The 20,498-nt window shown below is 35.0% G+C and overlaps 1 protein-coding gene across 3 annotated transcripts in view; it reads right to left on the reverse strand.

Annotated features, from left to right (window-relative positions):
* LOC143239615 (puratrophin-1-like) overlaps positions 1 to 20,498 on the reverse strand; it is a 148,250-nt gene that overhangs the window by 42,431 nt on the left and 85,321 nt on the right. For all 3 annotated transcript variants that reach the window (XM_076480894.1, XM_076480893.1, XM_076480892.1), the window contains 2 exons: positions 20,199 to 20,446; positions 13,536 to 13,674 (listed from right to left, as the gene is read on the reverse strand). In XM_076480894.1, the coding sequence (XP_076337009.1) occupies positions 13,536 to 13,674; positions 20,199 to 20,446 (387 nt within the window). The remainder of the gene's footprint in view (positions 1 to 13,535; positions 13,675 to 20,198; positions 20,447 to 20,498) is intronic.

Consider the following 20,498-nt stretch of genomic DNA (forward strand, 5'->3'; position numbering starts at 1 on the left):
ACATCTTAATTATTAAATTCAATATTACACTATTAACGATATTTAAACTACTTTGGTGTCTAACAGTATTAGTTGAATTTTTATTTGCCAACCTCAGAATCTTAAGTTAAAATGAAAGTGTTTCAGTAAAAATATGTAATATATAATATACACAGACATGCGACTGTGGGAGCGTTGTTTTCGTTAAAGATACAGTAAAACAGAAACAAGAATAAAATTATAAATACCAGAATACAAGGTACAACGATGTAATTATTAAATCTTATTCGTCACATTTTCGTGTGCCTGTAAAAAGGCCTCCGATTAACTACGAAACCCCTTAGATGAGAAGATTAAATATAGTAATAGGTCACAAAGCTTGGATTAACACACCTAACTCAGATAAAATAACCTAAGAGTCGAAAAAGTTAATTCTATTCTAAAGCTATAAGTTGTTGTATGCCTCAACCTTGTTACCTAACATTTCACGTACAGCAGAGGGAAGGTAACTAGTCAACAGTACCTATTACCAACTCTTCGACTGGTCTTATTTCACTGAATACTGGAATTTGATCGTTCACTTTATACTGTTCAGTGACATGTTTCGATCCCACAACACAAATTTCATATCGGAAGCACTAACCATTAACCCACACCAAGCCTTAATACTAATAAACATTCAATGTTGATCTCGTACCGTTAACTACTGAATCTTTGAGCCATAAGTTATTTAACTTATTGAATTACAGCGAACTCGAAACTTTATTTTCTCTGATGCAGTTACTATTTAATCGTAAAACATTTTAGAAACACAGCATGTTTAGATATCTTTTGGTTTAATTTGCTCCAATAGTTTTGCGGAGGCACTTATTTTGAGAAAATAAATTATATTGAATATCAAACACATAAATCTGTAGTTAAGTTTTTAACCATTTACTAAAATGCGCGAGAACTGGATTTTGTTTCATTCTAAGTAACTGACGACAACTTACTTTTCCTGGAGGCCCATGTCCCTGTCTGAGAATTCTACACTGGGTAAAGTTAGCACCTCTAGGGTCTCTAGTTGGCGCAAAATTAAGTCGACACATGATCTAAAAGAAGAGAACTAAACGATAAATGAGCCACTGAAACTTCTGGTCTTCCTCGATCCAGGCTAGCACCTAAGAGGGCTCAGGAGATCCACGGCCGTTTCAGTTCATCAGCCAATCACAGCAGAGTTGAAAATATCAATGTCACTTTATATAGTTGCTAGGGTAGAGATGAATACATGATCCTTAACATATTCCACGAGCAGAGTTTATTACCAATGACTGAATAATTCTTGACACGACCAGAGAGATCGCTGAGCAACAGAACCTTCTGATGCACCTATATGGTATAGAGTTCCTTGGTGAATAGGCGTATGCCCTGATGAGCTACCATGCGCCTCCATCAAAAGATTTATAGCTAGGGTTAAACAACCAAAGCCTTCCAAAATCGGGAAGCACCTTCAGCCTGAACTGTAATGGAGTGATTAATCAGTACGAGTATTCATTACCAATTCTTGCCAAAGGCAAAGTGTTGGATGAGTTAGAATAACTGTAGTTTTGTTAACGCAGCGTGCTTCGTTTTCAACAAGCCAACTTTAAGACTTGAACTAGATATTTTTTTATTTTTATTCTAAACCTTATGAGAGAGTTCTGGCGTTGCTACAAAAAACTTTCTTTGTTGCAATAAACTTAGTACATCTTACCAAATAACAAACAACCAAAGTTGTTATAAATCTTAAATAATGCAGCGGAAAAACTATTTCATAGAACTTCGAAAATTATCTTTTAACAGACACATGCCTTAAAGTGGATTGTGGCTCTGTCCGTTTCTGTACAAAATAGATCTTGCTCTATTAATATACATATGACCTTACAATGAACTGGTTCTAACCGTTTAAATCGAGCCAATATAAATCGCCAACTCAAAGGAGATATCACTTTAAATTCTATTAACGTTCCATCTGTTACAACCGAGTAAATAAATGTTTGATAAATTAGTACTTGACTGTGAATATTAACGACATTGGTTATAACTCAATATAAAATTTTGTTTCCATCACATTGTTTGTTTACAGTACTGTTCTGCTGTAAACAAGAGGAAAAATACGTTAATAATTACATGCATTATGATGTAAGAACCGATCTTAATTTTGTCTGATGTTAAACACGCTTTGATATTTGACCGATATTTGATTCAATGTTATTCTACATTACTGTATAAGCGATTGTTTGTTTGTTTGTTTTTCAAATTTCGCGCAAAGCTACACGAGGGCTATCTGCGCTAGTCGTCCCTAATTTAGCAGTGTAAGACTAGAGGGAAGGCAGCTAGTCATCACCACCCACCGCCAACTCGTGGGCTACTATTTTACCAACGAATAGTGGGATTGACCATTACATTACAACGCTTCCATGGCTGAAAGGGCGAGGATGTTTGGCGCGACGGGGATGCGAACCCGCGACCCTCAGATTACGAGTCGCACGCCTTAACACGCTTGGCCATGCCAGGCCTTCTAATAATGAGAGATCAAATATCAAATAAGTCATACTATAAGTGACTGAGGTATCTCTCTGCTACGTTTAGTATAATTTCACTCAAAGGATGAATATTTTCGAAAATAATTAGTGATGATACTGATTATATTAAACTGAAAGACAAAAAACAAAGCACAATATACGAAACACCTAACAAACAAGTACAGCCATGGATAAGTGAACCACACAAACGCTGTTCCAAGCTGGTTCCATCTCAGACGCTTTTTAAAACACAAATAGGAAGTAATAATAAACAGAGAAATAATAAGGATAAAACGACATAGATATTTTCTTGTTCAACTCCTCTCTACACTCATTTTATCCATCGCCCCGCCCACTTTTATGATACACACAGTTATCAGATAGTTTCATCATCAAAATATGTTTCACTCGATAAAACGGGAGCAAAATGTGGGGCTGGCATGAATAATTCATGTATAGTTATATAAATGATATTCCGATCTAAACACACTGTGTATTTTGACCACATGAAAACTATCTTACTAAAATTATTATTATTATTTTGTATCAGTTGTTTTTTCTCATTAAACAGATTTCGTTATTACAATCAACGGATTTATAAAACAACTCATTACCAGCTGAGCATCAATAACAAAAACACACATAACAATAACTAAGAATCTGTGAACTTTTAACCTATTAATATCTAAATAATGTCATATTTGTCTAATTTGGTTACTGAACATTCATAATTAATTCAAAAAAGTTCAATCGTCACTAATCACGATGACCTATTTCCGATGTGTGAACTTTAGCTCTGATTTTTAAGTTCGAGCATTTCAAGGAGGCGCAAAAGACAGATCCTTGTATTCTGTTAAGTAACCACTCTGTACCATGAAACTTACTGAATTCTCCATTATTGGTTTAACAATTAAATTAAACAAACTGTTTATTTGTTGTTTAGTCTATACTGGAATTACCACACGTTAGTTATTAGTCACAACATATTTGTAACATAAACAGTGTTTCTAAATTACAACGGTGCAAGAACAATGTTTTTTTTTGTTTGATTCCTGTGATAAAATTAATAGCAATTACAGTAGTTCGAACTGTCGTTTCCAAGAACAAATAAGAAGCTGGTGAAATGCATCTTCAAAAAACGAAATACAAATATTTTTAACAGGCCGGCATGGCCAGGAGGTTACGGCACTCGACTCGTAATTCGAGGGTCGCAAATTCGAATCCCTGTCACACCGTGGGGGCATTATAATGTGACGGTCAATCCCACTATTCATTGGTAAAAGAGTAGCCCAAGCCCCCCGCTAGTACAGCGGTATGTCTCCGGAATTACAACGCTAAAATCAGGGGTTCGATTCTCCTCGGTGGGCTGAGCAGATAGCCCGATGTGGCTTTGCTATAAGAAAAACACACACAGAGAGTAGCCCAAAAGCTGGCGGTGGGTGGTGATGACTAGCTGTCTTCGCTCTAGCAATACAGTGTTAAATTAGAGACGATTAGCGCTGACAGCTTTGCGCAAAATTAAAAAAACAAACATTTCTTAATCTCTTTATATTTTTAAAAGAAAACTCCATCTCGGAAAATCTTTATAAAAATCTCAATTTATTTCACATAAAAACCCAGCCAACATTAGTCTAAAGTTTTCCATATAGCACATACTACCAAGTTTGTCAGAGCTCGGTAACCCTCTTAGAGTCTGTCTCTACTCAGATGATGTTTTTAAGTTTCTAAAATTTTTGTAATAAAAATTTCCAAATGGTGATACCATACTAAGTTAATGAACATACGAGGTTTTAATATGATATTAAAGGTGCGCATTTCGAACAGCTTTGAAGGCAAAACTTAAAACAATCACTGGTTGAGATGTCAGTAGCCTTATAAGAACGTAGGATAGAGTTGCAATATTATGTTGCATATTTCGAATAGCTGTAAGAGTAATATTTAAAACAATCATAGATGTGAATAATTTTTGTGTTGTTTAACACTTGCCATACGAGCCAATAAGGTATCTTGATATGGGTTAAAATAAAAACCAAAACGAATCACGAGTCGTTCCGTATTGGTTTAGTTCGTTTTGATTAGATATAAAAGACGACGTTTGGTACTATTTTCGAGGCCCAGGTTGTTGGACCAGACCAGTGATCTGATTCGAGACCATGAGAGTCAACATGTTTGAAATTTTCTAGATGTTATTGAGAATGTGATAGTTTAAACGTAGCTATTAAGCTAAACCGTATGTCAAGGTCGAGTGGAGGTATCTCAACTGATTTGACAAACCAACTTATTACAGCATTGACAGCGAAACATAAAAAGAACTAACGCAATAGTACTGTTATCTTTATAGAGGGAATTGGAATCACATATAAAGAATCAGTAGTTTCAATATTTAGTGAAACTAGTGGCTTAGTAAAGGCCAAAGAAGCAATGTTGAAGTTGAAGCAGATGCACAGCACACTAAAAGATAATTACCCTAACAATTCGCAAGTTAAAAATGTTATTTTTGCAATGAAGGGTAAATATACGAAGGATGGTATACTCAATAGTACGGTACCATCACGGTATCATTCATACTGATTTTATTATCATATTTTTATTACTATTTACTTTTTTTTGTTTTAGAAGTTGTGCCGGACTTCGTTCGTCGAGATCTATTGAAATAACCATAAATCACCTATTTCTGTAATTCCCCCTTCTTCACCATCCTAGGCTCAATACTAAAAGATTCTGAACTAGTTTCACATGGCGGGTGTTAGAAACTAAAAACAAAAAAACACACAAAGAAACTAGAAATATCTGACAGTTGAAAGAACAGACACAAAGTGTATATTTTGAAGTTATAAAAAAGGAAAGACCTTTACTCTTCAAACGTTTATTTTCTATAAACTTCTTATAGAAACTTAGGGTGGTTCATTTCTACTTTAAGGTTATGTATAAAAATTTAGGGTTACTGCCCTCTCAAAACAGGCAGTAGCAGTTGGAATTTTAAGGATTCAAACACTCAACTCTTAACTGATTCTCTACAGTTGCTGACCGGTTTGACACCAGAATTTGGATCTTGTCTGATAGATGGAATGTTCTCAACAAGTTTGGGAGCTATGGCCACAGACATTTTCCACTGTGAATTAACAACGACTGGCAATTAAAAATAGTTTTGATTTTTTAATTTCATTGTAATGTCTTTGAAATCAAAGACAAAAACGTCTCAAAAAAGTTCATGCAAATTTCAGTAAAGTCACAACAGTGACTAACTCTTTAGAAACTTTCATTGTAACATATCATAGAGAATGTAAACAGTTGTCGAAGTCGTTCTGTAACAACTAACACGATAATCTCATATATTTACTAAATGTCTACGTAAACACCACGTGACCTGATACTTCACGAACAGTGTATTCGAAATCTAATCTCATAAATTCTACTCTGTCAGGTTTTCTATCACTCGTTCAGAGTAAACAGGGCTGCTAAAAACAATTCCTCTGACAGGTTTTGTGTTTTTGTTGATAGCGAGCCAATGCTACTCGGAGAAAACAACAGAATCGAACACGTGAAGATATCGTGATAGAGGTGACTTGCTGAAAAAATGCCTTTGTAATAGAAATGAGTAAATCACTAAGAGAGTTGATTGATTGGAATTACGCAGAAAGATACACAATGGGTTCTCTGTGCTCTGCCCCCCACGAGTATCGAAACTCGGTCTCTAGCGGTGCAAGTCCGAAGACATCCTGTTGTACCACTAAGAGCGTCACGCTTGTAGGACAAAAACAGCATGCACAAAACTTCCTGATTTTTATAACATATCAAAAAGGTCAATTTCTTAAGTATATTTATTAGCGTGTTCTTAATTGGATATCACGGGACATTTTATGCATTGTAAAAAATAAAGAACCATTTCTCGCTTTCATAATTTTCAGAACTTTGTAATAAGAGAATAAGAGAATATTTGAATAAGAGAAATGATGTTCAGTTTCAACGTGTTTCTCGCTCACTTTTGTAATGTTCTATCAACCCGAAATAATATATAACTTATAAGGCAGTAATAATCTGGAAATAAACAGGGTTCATTGAGCCAAGTCATCATTTTCATTGAACTACATGTGAGGTCAACACACTCAGCCGACGCCATCAAACTCCTCCCATTCGAGAAATGTGAAGCCAATGCTTTATCTGATACTTACTTATATCCGATACCTATCTCATTGGTTTGTCACCTGATGCACAGGAAGAAGTTAACTACAACAGGGGACCTTACAACTTTGACACTCTTACACAAAGGGTAAAGATCACCCACATATTCACTTCTGGTCGTGTTGTGGCTGGTACCTTTTGTTGAGAAACGCTTTCTCACGATACATTTTTGTTTTCAGATTGTCGCCTTGCTAATATCTCTTTTTTTAGGTATAAGGTTTATACTGATAATCAAACTAAACGTTTCTCAAACAACCTGTTCGTTACGAGGCTTTTACCTACAGCGCTTCGTACAAGTCGAACGAACTTTAAGAACACATGCTTCCAGGTTGAACCGAACTATAGCTATATATTAAACAATGGATATGTGGATCAGGCGAAGAATCAAACTACTGCATGGACTTCCTACTGAGGAGAAATAAAAAATGTATAACTACAATAGTTTAGTTTAAATAGTTAGTTTAATAGTTTTACTTTGTAACTTCATTTTTTAATATATCAAAACCGCGTGGTTTACGTGGCTTTACCGAAGAAGTAAGGTACTGCATAGACCTACTATGGAAGAGGAATATATATATTTTAAAATATCTCAAAACAAAAACACGTGATCTTTACAAGCGTCAAGCGAAGAATCAAACTACCGCATATAAATATTAAGAAAGAGTTATGCATTTATTTATTACAAAATATTGTGAAACTATAATGTAGTAAGTCAGTAAGATTGTCATATATTCTCACAGTTCAACACCGGTATGCAAAAGGGTGATACACGTTTATGACTTTTGTAGATAGCTCCCTGTTGTCAAGTTCACACAATTCTCATTATCACAGATAAACATATAACTTGTATCTAACATTTTACAACACAACTTAAACGCTCATGAACGCTACAGCTATACACTTGTTTGACTCACGTACCGTTTCTTATTGTCAAGAGGTTGTGGGGAATAGAAGAGAAGAAGGAAGGAGGCTATCGGGTTTTATTAATAACTATATTTGTACCAAGTTGTTTGTGGGTCCACAAAATTGTTGGGTACGAGATATATAATAACACGTCACAAGGAAATAAAATAATGCACTAGTGCTACAAGTAATTCCATTAATTGCTGCTAGGGAGCGATTTGTTTCTGTTTTGTTTTTGAATTTCGCACAAAGCTACTCGAAGGCTATCTGTGCTAGCCGTCCCTAATTTAGCAGTGTAAGACTAGAGGGAAGGCAGCTAGTCATCACCACCCACCGCCAACTCTTGGGCTACTCTTTTACCAACGAATAGTGGGATTGACCGTCACATTATAACGCCCCCACGGCTGAAAGGGCGAGCATGTTTGGCGCGACGGGGATTCGAACCCGCGACCCTCAGATTACGAGTCGCACGCCTTAACACGCTTGGCCATGCCGGGCCACACTCAGGAGTGATATAAAGTTTAAACTGAAAATAAGTTATATTACCCAGATTTCTTGACCAATTTTCCATACCGAATGTTGTAACACGTAAAAATAAAAAAAACTTAATATAGTGCAATACACGAATCTACCAATAGTGCAACAATGTGAAAGTCAAGAGAGAACGTGGTGACATGGCTTACAACTGAATATTGACATCGAACGTAGTAAGAAATGTTGAAAATCATTTGATATGTTAGGTTAGTGTTCACAAAAAATGACGCAAACATCATATTTTACCGCTTCTGTCACCTTTTCTTAATCTATGTTGTTGGTCACAAAATTTCTAAAACACCTAAGAGGTAAAAACATATGCTGTAATTAATAAACTACGTTTTCAAAGTTGAGTAACTGTACATCCGAGTAAACACCATATTATACAAATACACATAAATCCCAGTAAATGTCACATATAAACACGAGAAACACCTCATTCAAATTGTACAAATACGATGATCGAAAGTTACTAACCTGGTTATTGTATTATTCTAAAGTTATCACCCTATGCCCCCAGAGTGCCACAGCGGCATGTCTTCGGACTGAAAACGCTAGAAACCGGGTTTCAAGACCCGTGATACTCAGAGCACAGAGAATCTTTTGTGTGTTATGTGCTTAACAAGGACGACATCACTCTATGAATAGTTATGGTTCCAAAAAACAAGTCAGGTTCGTTCAGCATACAGGGTACGCGGGTTGGTTTGACCAAAACTGCACAAATTATGCTAATTCTTAAATATTCAACATAAATAAATACTCACTTGCAAGTAACCCTAAATATCATATCAGCTACTAAAGAGTGACTAATTCCTTAGACACATGCTGATCAGAATGTCTTAAGTTCATCCGAGCGTTCCCAATACAACTGAGTTGATCAAGCATTAGCCTACATTAGTCCATGGCGAAACTTCCAGGTGTTCGTTACAGGTAAAAAAGAACAAGGGTTTAAGATAACATCACGTTCTCAGATTGAAGCGCATCAAATGAGGCTTAATAGCCTTCACTGTTGACACAGCTGAGAGAACAAAGACAAACCGACAAGAAGGCAGTTACAATAAGTGGCATCCATTTTATTTATTTTTTAAATCTAGGTCTTTGTTTCTGGAAGTTAACTTTTTTAGCGAATGGTACGCCATACTGTTAATTCAAAAAAACAACAACAAAAAAACCATTATACCCAGCATCAAGAACAAACCAAGGCTGTAGTTATTTAGTTAGAAAACCAAAATCTGTTCTGATGGTATTTAGCGAAAATGAACCAACACTAACAAATATAGAAAAATTATAAAATGCTCAAACAAGTATTGAATTTTGAATGAAATTATATGTCTATATAAAAAATGAGTCATACAAAAATCAAGTGTATAAGAAACGTAATAAACAGATGGATGGACTACTTTTCTCTATGTATAAGCAATGGCGAATATATTGTGTAATATTGTGTTACTAACACTTACATTGATATCAACTTCTAAATGAGTTAATAAAACTGATAATAATTACAATTTACTTACTTGATCCAGTTCACACCATAATGATTGTTGTTCATGAAAATCGAGATTAGACTATTTCTGTTATACCTTGCCAGCCTGATGAGCTCAGGTAGTTAGCTAAATACCTCCTCAACACTGAGTATGGCAGATGTAGCGTGTCTGACTCATTATAACATATTCTTTTTTGCGTTCACTCAACGTTCTTAGAACTTCTAGGATTTTTTTATTTGCGTATGTGTGGGAGGGTAGGGGAGAATGAGATAAAGAGTTACTCTAGGGTGGGTAAAAGAGGGAAATGAGTGTTATTAAACACAAAATAAGTAGTTTTTTTAACCTTTAATAAGTGTTTATTTACTCTTTTGACAAAAAAATTACTGTATGACTACCAAGCCAATCAAAACAAAACTGACACAGTTTCATGTCAATGGGAATCAAGTTTAAGAAGAATTTAAAACCCTTAAGATTAAATCCTGATGCCTCAGATGAAAAGGGGACCAGAGCTTTCCAAAGGGAGTCTCCACACCCAAATCCCGGCAAATACACCCCAGTATACAAGGTTTATGTAATCCTTCATAAAATTGCAAAATGGAAGATAAAATGCTTAAACAGAATTATAAACACTACAGCGTATAGCCCATCAAGTACTACCGACCCCACCCCATCATCACCCCACAGTATACCCTAATATCAAATTTCATAGCTAGCTGAAATAAATAAATTATGCAAAATTAAGCTTCATCAACAAAGAGGCAAAAAAGTGTCATCCAGGCAGTCACATGTCGGTAAATTCCTTTGTGAGCCAAGCAAAATTAAGATCATTCATGAAATGAATTTGTGTTGTATTCATAGAATAATTATTAGAAAAAAGCAGTTAAATTAACAACTCATAACTGTATAGAAACGCCAGAGCGTTTTGGTAACAATATGTTCCAACAATGGCCTTTATGTTATGTTGTTTAGAAACAAAAGTGTAACATAATGTACTGAAAGTATAAAATGAAACATAGGTGATTCCACACCACGTCTTTAGTTCAGGTTTATTATACCAAAACTCACTACACTTGTGAGGTTTCAGATCACACGTACATTCCTCACAGCCCCTTTTGCACAGCGTAAATAAAATTTTAATGGGCGAACAGTAATCGAACTTTTCCATCTAGATAAATGCATTTTGTTTTTTATGATCAATCTTATTTCTAAAAAATCAAGTGTGACGTGACACACAATGGCTTTTATACAAGTTAGATACATGCAATGACGACCGTAGAGAACCCAGGCTGTGGAGCAATTCCTGAAGGTTAAAACAAGAAGATCTGAAGTTATTTGTCAAGTTGCCTAGTAACGTGGGTGAAACGATGGATAAGTTCTATTTAACATATTAACAACGATACTGACTACACATTTACTAACATTTTTAGCGCCATGAGGTCTGTACTGAAGGGAAAGAAGCATTTCATTCTAGAATTCAATTTTGGCCAAAATAGGAATTTCTAAGTTTTCTGTTGGCAAACAGGAAGACTTGATGATTTTGCTTTAAAAATAACGCGATTGTTTGTTCCAAAAATAAAAGTTCTGAAAATCCAAAGATACTGTTCCAACACATTGTTTGTTCTACATTATTAGCAGTATCGTTAAATAAATATTTAAGGCAGAGAATTAATTTCACCAAACGTGTTGCTCATAAAATTTCACTTTCATGTTTATCAAGACGTTACACACATTGGTCACACACATACACTGCTGGCCAAAATCTTAAGGCCAATGAACATAAAGAAAAAATATGCATTTTGAATTGCCAGACTCACCCACTTACTTGAGTAGAGCTTCGAAAGATGAAAATATGAAAAGGGAAAATAAAATTAAAAACTTTATTAGCATTTAATAGGGAAAATGTGAACACTATGAAATTAGCCTAAGTACTAGTTGGTCATACCATAGTGAACCACACTGAAACAAAACGTTAATCGGTAAACACGTAACGAAATTTAGTCATTTGTGTTCAAGCATTAGCGTTGTCAACATTTCCCACTGACATCTCCTGTGTTACATTTGGTAAAAACATGGGAAAGGCTAAAATGTTGACAGAGTTTAAACATGGCAGAATTGTCGAGCTGCAAAAGCAAGATCTCTCTCAACGTGCCATCGCTGGTGAGATTGGGCGTAGTAAAACTGCTGTTGCAAATTTCTTAAAAGACCCTGAGGGATACGGAACGAGATTTTCAAGTGGTCGGCCCAAGAAAATTTCGCCGGCGTTGAGCAGGAGGATTCGACGGATTGTTCGACAAGACACCAGCCAATCGTCGAACCAGATTAAGGCCCTTACGAACGCATAATGCAGCTCAAGAACAATAAGACGGCATCTACGAGAGAAATACTTTAACCTGTTGACTGCTAAGTATTTCAGCTGCTACGGCAACTCCGAACCAAATCCAAAATACAACTCTAATGCTTCTTCATTTTGTAATCTTTTTCGTGACGCCATTTTTAATTGAAAGTGAAACAATTTGTAAGTAGGTCAAATGCATGTTTTTAAAAACACATTGAGAACACAGTTTTTGAGAACGAATTATCTCGTCCGTGGCACTGTGTTACCGATTGGCTTGGACGAGTTATCTCTTGTACGGCACTGAACAGGTTAAAAACCGTAAACGTCTTCAAAGGCCACGCCTCCTTCTACACCAAGAAACAGTTCGGTTAAACTTTGCTGAGAAGCACCAAATATAGGACGTAGAAAAGTGGACGAAGGTTTTGTTCTCTGATAAGAAAAAATTTAATCTGGATGGTCCAGATGGCTTTCAACGTTACTAACACGATAAGGATATCCCACCGGAGACATTTTCTACACGACACAGTGGAGAAGGTTCCATCATGATCTGGGGGCTTCAGGTTATACAGGGGCGTCAAACAACAGCTGGCTACATTAGCATGTTGGAGAGAGCATCCTTATTGATTGAAGGCCCTCGCTTGTGTAAAAATGACTGGATCTTTCAGCAGGACAACGCTGAAATCCACAATGCCCGCAGGACAAAGGACTTTTTCATGGCAAATAACGTGATTATTTTGGACCATCCAGCTTGTTCGCCGTAACTGAACTCCATTGAAAATATATGGGGGTGGATGGCAAGGGAAGTCTATAGAAATGGACGTCAATTCCAAACATGCATGATCTTCGTGAAGCCCATCTTCACCACTTGAAATAACATTCCAGCCAGCCTTCTGCAAACGCTTATATCGACCATGCAAAAGCGAATGTTTGAAGTTATTCGCAATGACGACCGCGCAACTCACTGCTGAGACCTTTTGTTGGGCATTTCCTACCCTGTTTAGGACTTCTTTTTGGTATGGTCTTAAACTTTTGACCAGCTCGTATTTAAGCTAATTTCATAATGTTTACATTTTAAATATTAAAAAGTTTTTTTTCCTTTTCTTATTTTCATCTTTCGAAGCTTTACTCAAATAAGTGGTTGAGTCTAGCAATTCAAAATGCATATTTTTTTTATGTTCATTGGCCTTAAGATTTTGGCCAGCAGCGTACCTTTTAAAGACCGACCGAGCGGCAACATAAACTGATAGTTTCCACGTAACTCGGAAGAATTTTGATTATTCTATATATGTTATTTACAGACATTCACGGTTTTTACGCTACAGTTATACCCTCCTTATTAGGTCTAAACATTCAGTAAATATCCTCTTACTTCAGTATTATACCGCGAATACGTCCCACAATATTTCACCAATGTAACTCGAATAACATGTACACAATTCATGGGTTAACACTAAATTAGCACAGGTCTATATTATATGGATTAACATTCCTTTAGTACTATGCCTTGAATAAAACACAAACTTATATTCTTTGGATCAGTACCAGGGGAACTGAAAAACAACAATAACAAACCTGATGAGTTTCTTCTTCGAAGGTTTTCAACTGGAGACATTGCTCTAGTTTCTTCAGTCTTCGGTCCGCTAATATGGCCAGTTTAGCTGTGGCCTTTTTCAACTCCCCATGAAGAGCACTTCCTTTCGCCAATGAATCTCTGTATTAACAAAACATTAGGAAGTTGAGGTAGTAGCAAATGACTTGAATGTTTTACAATGTAAGTACCAAATCAATAGGATCTATGGACAATCGATACGTGAGTAATAATAAAATTTACCAATGCACAACAACTAGAATCGTACGGATGACAGGTTCCTGGTTAATATATTTACATATACAAGTGATAAGGCCAGCCTTTATGTCATCACTCTTGTCACTAGTTAAATATTTGAAAGAAATATTTCATGTTAACGATTATTCATGGGAATTTAAACATTATAATCTAGTGAGCTGTAATTTACAATAAGAACAATGATGCACGTTACCGAGGTTGTATTGTTCTAAAAAAAACACGTTTAATTATATACTTTACCTACGAAATAATCTACTAATTTTAGGTGGTGTTGGGGGATAAGCCGTGTGTATTTTGTTATAGAAAAGCACATCGGGCTGTCTGTTGTGTACAGCGAGGGGTATCGAACCCCTGATTGTAGCGTTACAAATCCAGACTTACTGCTGTCCAACCAAAGGATGGGACTAAGTCAAACCAAAGAAGTCAACTGTTGAAATGTCAAAGCATTTTGAATAAAATGTTTGATGATCCATCTTAGAGAAAAGATGCAAACAGAATTTATCATTGCAAGATATTAAAAAGTTAAATTTTCCATACAATCATGAAGTTCGCATCAAAAACAAATTCTGCATCTATCCGCGTTATTTGGAAGTTGAAAACAGGATATTTTTAAAGTGTATTTTCTTCAAGCTGAAGACTTTTCGTTAAAAATCTTGTTCCCACTGGCTGTTCGTGGCCCTTTCGTTATTTTGCCCGGACTGTAAATACAAGGATTTATGATTCACAACAAGTTGCTGTATAAAAGGGCTCCGCCCTCTGGAGCCGTAAATGCACTATAAAAATGACAGCTAAATCCAATTATTCGGTTAGAAAAGTGTAACTCAAGTACATGCCTTCCCGCTAGTCCATCACTGCAAAATAAGAAAAAGTTACAGTTATGCAGTCCTGGAGTAACTTTGCTCGAAATTCTGAAACGAGTGAACAGAATCGTTTATAATGTAACTGAAGCCTATTTTCAGTCTCATTACTTTGGTAAGTTATAACCTTGTAACTTCTAAAAACCTTCTGGCTGTTAAAATTATCTTCAATTTCCGAAACAGCTCAGAAAACACCGATATTTTAACACTTAACTAAAAATTACAAACAAAAACAGAATAAAAGGTACTAATGCTAAGGTTCTACTGAAAATATTGACTTTACTGATAGTTATCCACTGTTACTTAATGTGATATATGTTCTACATCCACCAATAAATAACATTCTTCCTGTCATAATCAGAAATTATTTCCACAAAAATATCGTTTGTTTCCGCTTTTTAGATGATTTAAGTAAACTTAAAGAATTTCTATTATTCGAATTTAACTTTCACTAACGACTAATGCGAGTTGTGTTATTTTTTAATTTATTTAATTCTCATCCATTAAACGTTACCAATGTTTCGGTTTTCAGCTAACTCATTAAGATAATGTTTTATATTCTTCAAGTTGAGATTACTGAAGCAAACAGTGATTTACGAAACGAACAAACTTGGCAATCGTCATTTTGGACATCAATCTGTCCAATGTTTTGTGACTAAGTTAGCAATACAGCCGAACGATCGTGCTTTGAATCTTAAAACATTTGTTACAAAAGTAAGCCGATGTAACTTTATATGACAACGCTATTGTTTTCCAATTAATATGTCCCCTGCTGGGACAGCGTTAAATCTTCGAATTTACAACGCTAAAATCAGGGGTTCGATTCTCCTCGGTGGACATGACACGATGTGGCTTTGTTTCAAGGAAAACACACAATCCAAACAACATTCGAAGCTGCTCTATGCAATTATTCGTTTCCGTGACTTATCTGATCATGATGCGAAGTCAAAATATTGTAATATTTTTATGGATCTTATTAAATCCACCAGTAAATCAAACATTGGACTTATGAAATGCTATAAGAAATTGGATGGTTATAATTTCTTAGCAGGATTGGTGACAAAATTTGCCAGTAAAAAAAAAAAGAAAAGAAAGAGAGATTATGGCTTGCCGATTTATAACTGTAAAGGTGAATATTGTTTATTGTAGCTTGTATATTTTTATCTCCTGTCGTTGCTATTATGAGCATGAAACTTGTCGCCAGGATCAAGTATTAATAGTATTCATTCATTGTAATGTTACATACAACACAGAGGTGTCTCTTTGTTTTGTTTGTTTTTGAATTTCGAGCAAAGCTACACGAGGTCTATCTGCGCTAGCCGTCTCTAATTTAGCAGTGTAAGACTAGAGGGAAGGCAGCTAGTCATCACCACCCACCGCCAACTCTTGGGCTACTCTTTTACCAACGAATAGTGGGATATTGACCATCACATTATAACGCCACTACGGCTGAAAGGGCGAGAATGTTTGACGTGACGGGGATTCGAACCTGCGACCCTCAGATTGCGAGTCGAGTGTCTTAATTATCTGGCCATGCCAGGCCAGAGGTGTCTGAAAGAACCTAGCCTATTGTGATAACACATATTACTATATCTACATAGTTTACTCGTTAGTTCCCTTACAAGTAATATCAGCCCCTTGTGAAATATCATTAGTTTCTGTAATTAAAATAAAAGTATGGTACTTCTACAAATATTTAATGACTGAGTGTAAATTTTGGTAAGCATTATTTAATATATTTATTATGATACCTTTCACAAAATGTACATTGAAGATACGGGAATACCATGAAGATTGTCTATTTTGTCTCATAACTATAGCAACCCTTAATTTTTTTGGGAGGAGGGGGTGCACTGAGCTGGGAATTTGTAAAATGATGTACTTAGTTATAATATCTTGTCTATTAATACAGCAAAAAATGGAAATACGTTTTCTGGTTGTTGTTGTTCTCTTGAATATATGTTTGTTGCCATTTATTACGACAACAACAAGATAAGGTTATAGCATCATTCCAGAAACATCTTTTTTGTTATATACCACCAAATGAAATTAAACGCTAAATTATACAGTAAGATAAAGACTGCAGCTATTATTAAGGTCATTGGTACAAATGATTTTAATTTCGTGCATATAATTGGAAAATGTTAAACCATGAGAGAGGGAAACTGATTTTTGAAAATTGTTCAGGATGGTTTTCTTCACCAACTGGTCAGAGAACCTACTATTTTAGATTTTAATACAGAAATATTTGATAAGGTGAAGAATGAGGAACAGCTGGATGCATCCTTCCTCAATTAGATTTGATGTTTGGTGCACGTGGATATAAGGAATAAAGATTTTGGTTCCATAGTTTAAAAAAAATTGTCTCATACCTTCAAAGTGATCTCTTGTAAATTGGACAACTGAATTTAGTGGAAATAATGATCAAATGTAGAAAACGATTTTTAATTTTTTAGGTGTTCAAGATAGGGATGTTCCTTTAGAAAAAGGACAATTGCAAGCAAAAAATCTAGATTGGCTCACAAACTTTATAAAGAATCAAATAAAAATAAGCTGAGAAAATACATATTTTCAGTTTTGGTAATAAGTCCACAGACCAACATGTCATAGAAACTGTACGTTTACAAAATCTGTTGATATTAAATTTGTAATTTCAAGAAAGTAAACAAAGAACAAGAGTAAAATTACTAGCTTACTCTTGTATATGTACAGAAGATAGTTGAGAGAACAGTAAAATAATAATATCTTGATTTATGTGAAACATAAGTCTTTCAATAGCTCATCCAACATATCATCAAGATCTACCTGAATGTCAGATATCTTCTCTGCTATATCATCAATAATTCGTTTGATAATTTGTCCAATATGTCATTAAGATTTGCCTCAATGCAAGATAGCATGTCCAAAATGTTATCAAAATATACTTTCATGTAAAAATTGATGTCTCCTAGTAACTTATCCAAGATGTTGCAATCTCAATCAGTTATACTGTCCTCCGTTGTCCTCTATTCTTCACTGTTTGCTCAACATTCTTAGTTCACAGTTATAATCTTCAATTCGTTTTCTAATTTCATCAAACCAAACGAATCTCTAGCTACCTCTAACTCTTCTTCCTTCAATTTTACCCACCATAATGTAAGTATGCGAACAAAGTAACACACCTTTCTTTATCTATACCTGTCCAGCAGTTGTCTTTGTTTTTGCACATTTCAACACCTTCCTGATGACGAGAAACCCAATTGAAATAAAATGTATCTCAGAACGGCTGGTATGGGTATTAACACTTTTATTGATAAGGAGTGAACAACGTTTTGGATTTCTTAGGTCATCTTCACGTTAATAAAGAGAGAGTTTGCAACTTAATGTTGCCGGGCACATGTCTTAGGGACGAGAGTATAAACGGGGACGTTGCAATGCTCCCTCTAATCTTCGCCCATAACACTATATTTCAAATGCTTCCATCTGATGTTCTGTTTTGGCAGATGAAATCTATGTTTCTACTTTGCAAAGTGGCACAACCTGCTTTGATGCAGAATTCACACCATTCAATAACTTGTTTCAAATGGTCTCAAAACAACGTCATATGTATGCTTTATAAACAAATACTTTTGGAACAGATTACCTCAATGTGAAAGAACTTGTCCAAGATGTCATCAAAAGCTACTCAAACGTTTAATAACTTATCCAAGATGTCATCAAGGTCTACCTTAATGTTATAATAACTTGTCTGAGATATCGCCAAAAGCTACTTCAATGTTAACAGCTTGTTTTCATCTGATATTCCCAATAAAGAAACACGAAAATCCACAACACCCTTTACTTTTTAACGTGTTACCTTACAAAAAAACAAAACAAAAATCTATGTCACTAACACAAAGCAGGAAAGAGGTTGTGTACTTGCGCTAGACAGTGGTAACAATGGTATTTTTCTTGGTTGTTGTTATTCTACAAAAGAATGGTTTTGTGTTTAAAAAACAACAACCAACAAAAACACAGTAAAAGGGTTTAGCCACACTACCAATTCCTTCCCCTCTATACCCCTCCTGTCACTGACATTTCTGGTCATTATATTAAAGCTATATATGCAAAAACGGCTCGTTTGGGTTGAGAAAAACGAGCCGTTTTTGCATATATATTTCTCTACAAGTGGGTTTTATCGACATCACTGATTATTATATTAAAGCTGCCCTTCACAAAATAATAATAGTTAGAGATAAATGGTCTACACTGATACACAAGATCTTTAAGAAGGCCGATCATCTGTGCATGAATTATATAACGATGATGAAGATGTATTCCTTTATTTTTGACCAAATACCTTTTATTAAAATTCAGAAACTACAACTGCACTTTTATCACATCGCAATGTCACAATATTGATAGTAAATATAACTACTATTTTACTGCAACCTTTCCGTTAAAGTTATTATGTGAAATAAAATCGTCAGCAAAAATTATAATTAACTAATTTTGATACCTCATCTTAATATAACACACACTACTAACAAACTACGGCACTTTACAAAGTTATTTATTTTAAACGTTAACATAACACATTACTATCAGACTACAGTATTTTACAAACTTGTTCACTCTTTACTGTAACAGATTTACCAGTATGTATTTATTTTAATATCAATGTTTGTTTTAGTTAAATATATATTTAGAAATACATAAGACTTAGTGTTAACTACGTGTAGTGATAGTCCTGCCTATTCTCTAAATTTGTAGAGTATTCTCGAGTGTAAGAATCAACAATGTACTATGTGTGTGAGAAATATATTGCTGTCAACTGAAATTTTCAGAACCTAAAGTTTATAAATCGATGCGCCAAAAGACAGTTTTATATATTGCTGGTTTCCTACAGTTTGTAAACTATGAACATCGGAAGCAATACCTATAATTAATGCTTATTAATCAGACACTTCAGATATTGACTAGAAACGTTTATAGACTTTGAACATTACAAACCATTTAACTTCAGTGAATTAACTTCTGACGTTAGTATTTCTATGAAAACAATAAATATCTTTGTTGGTGAAAAACTCGCATGTGCTCAGCGACGAAGATAGTTAGTTTCCCGTCAAGTGAAGTGTACCTGTGTATTAACACAGAATTAATTCATTCATCGTAAACCATTGATAAAATATTCAGTTCCAGACCCGATGGAAGACTCGGTGTTGTTTGTAAATGTGTGAAACGTCTTATGTAAATAACCGTTATTATAAATTGCTATGTTGTTTGTATATTAAAAACCAAAAAAAAATTTTATGTATCGATCATGTTCGCAGATATCATAAATTTGATACATATTAACATTAAATTAACTTCTAAATTAATATTAAAACTTCGTGCTATTTCAAATTATAATACACAACATTATAAATCGGAAACTTGTCTGAGATAAATTATAATACGGAACAATACGTTTTAATGATACACATTTCTCTCAGACTTCAGTACTTTACAAACATATTCATTTCATGTGTTCCCTTTTACTGTCTAAATAAATAAATATGTATATTTACGTACTTGTAATCATGATTATAAGGCGTTCTTCTGCCATAAGATTCTAATTCGTTCAAAACAGTGTCCCCTTCCTCCACTAGATGACGCAGTTGTTCGTCTTGAAATGCTTGATTGATAATCCTTTTTTGCTGCTCAATTACTTGACTTGTTAATGAGGCAGTTGGTGGTAGTCTGCTTCCTCTTATATCCTGCATTACGGTAACAAGATGGCGTCCAGAGAGTTGACAACCACTAATAAATGGCTCTAGGAACTATAAAAACAAAATAATACAGTTATATTTCTGTACATTCATCAAACTATTA

The sequence above is a fragment of the Tachypleus tridentatus genome, chromosome 13, assembly GCF_004210375.1.
Source record: "Tachypleus tridentatus isolate NWPU-2018 chromosome 13, ASM421037v1, whole genome shotgun sequence".
Lineage (NCBI taxonomy): Eukaryota > Metazoa > Arthropoda > Merostomata > Xiphosura > Limulidae > Tachypleus > Tachypleus tridentatus.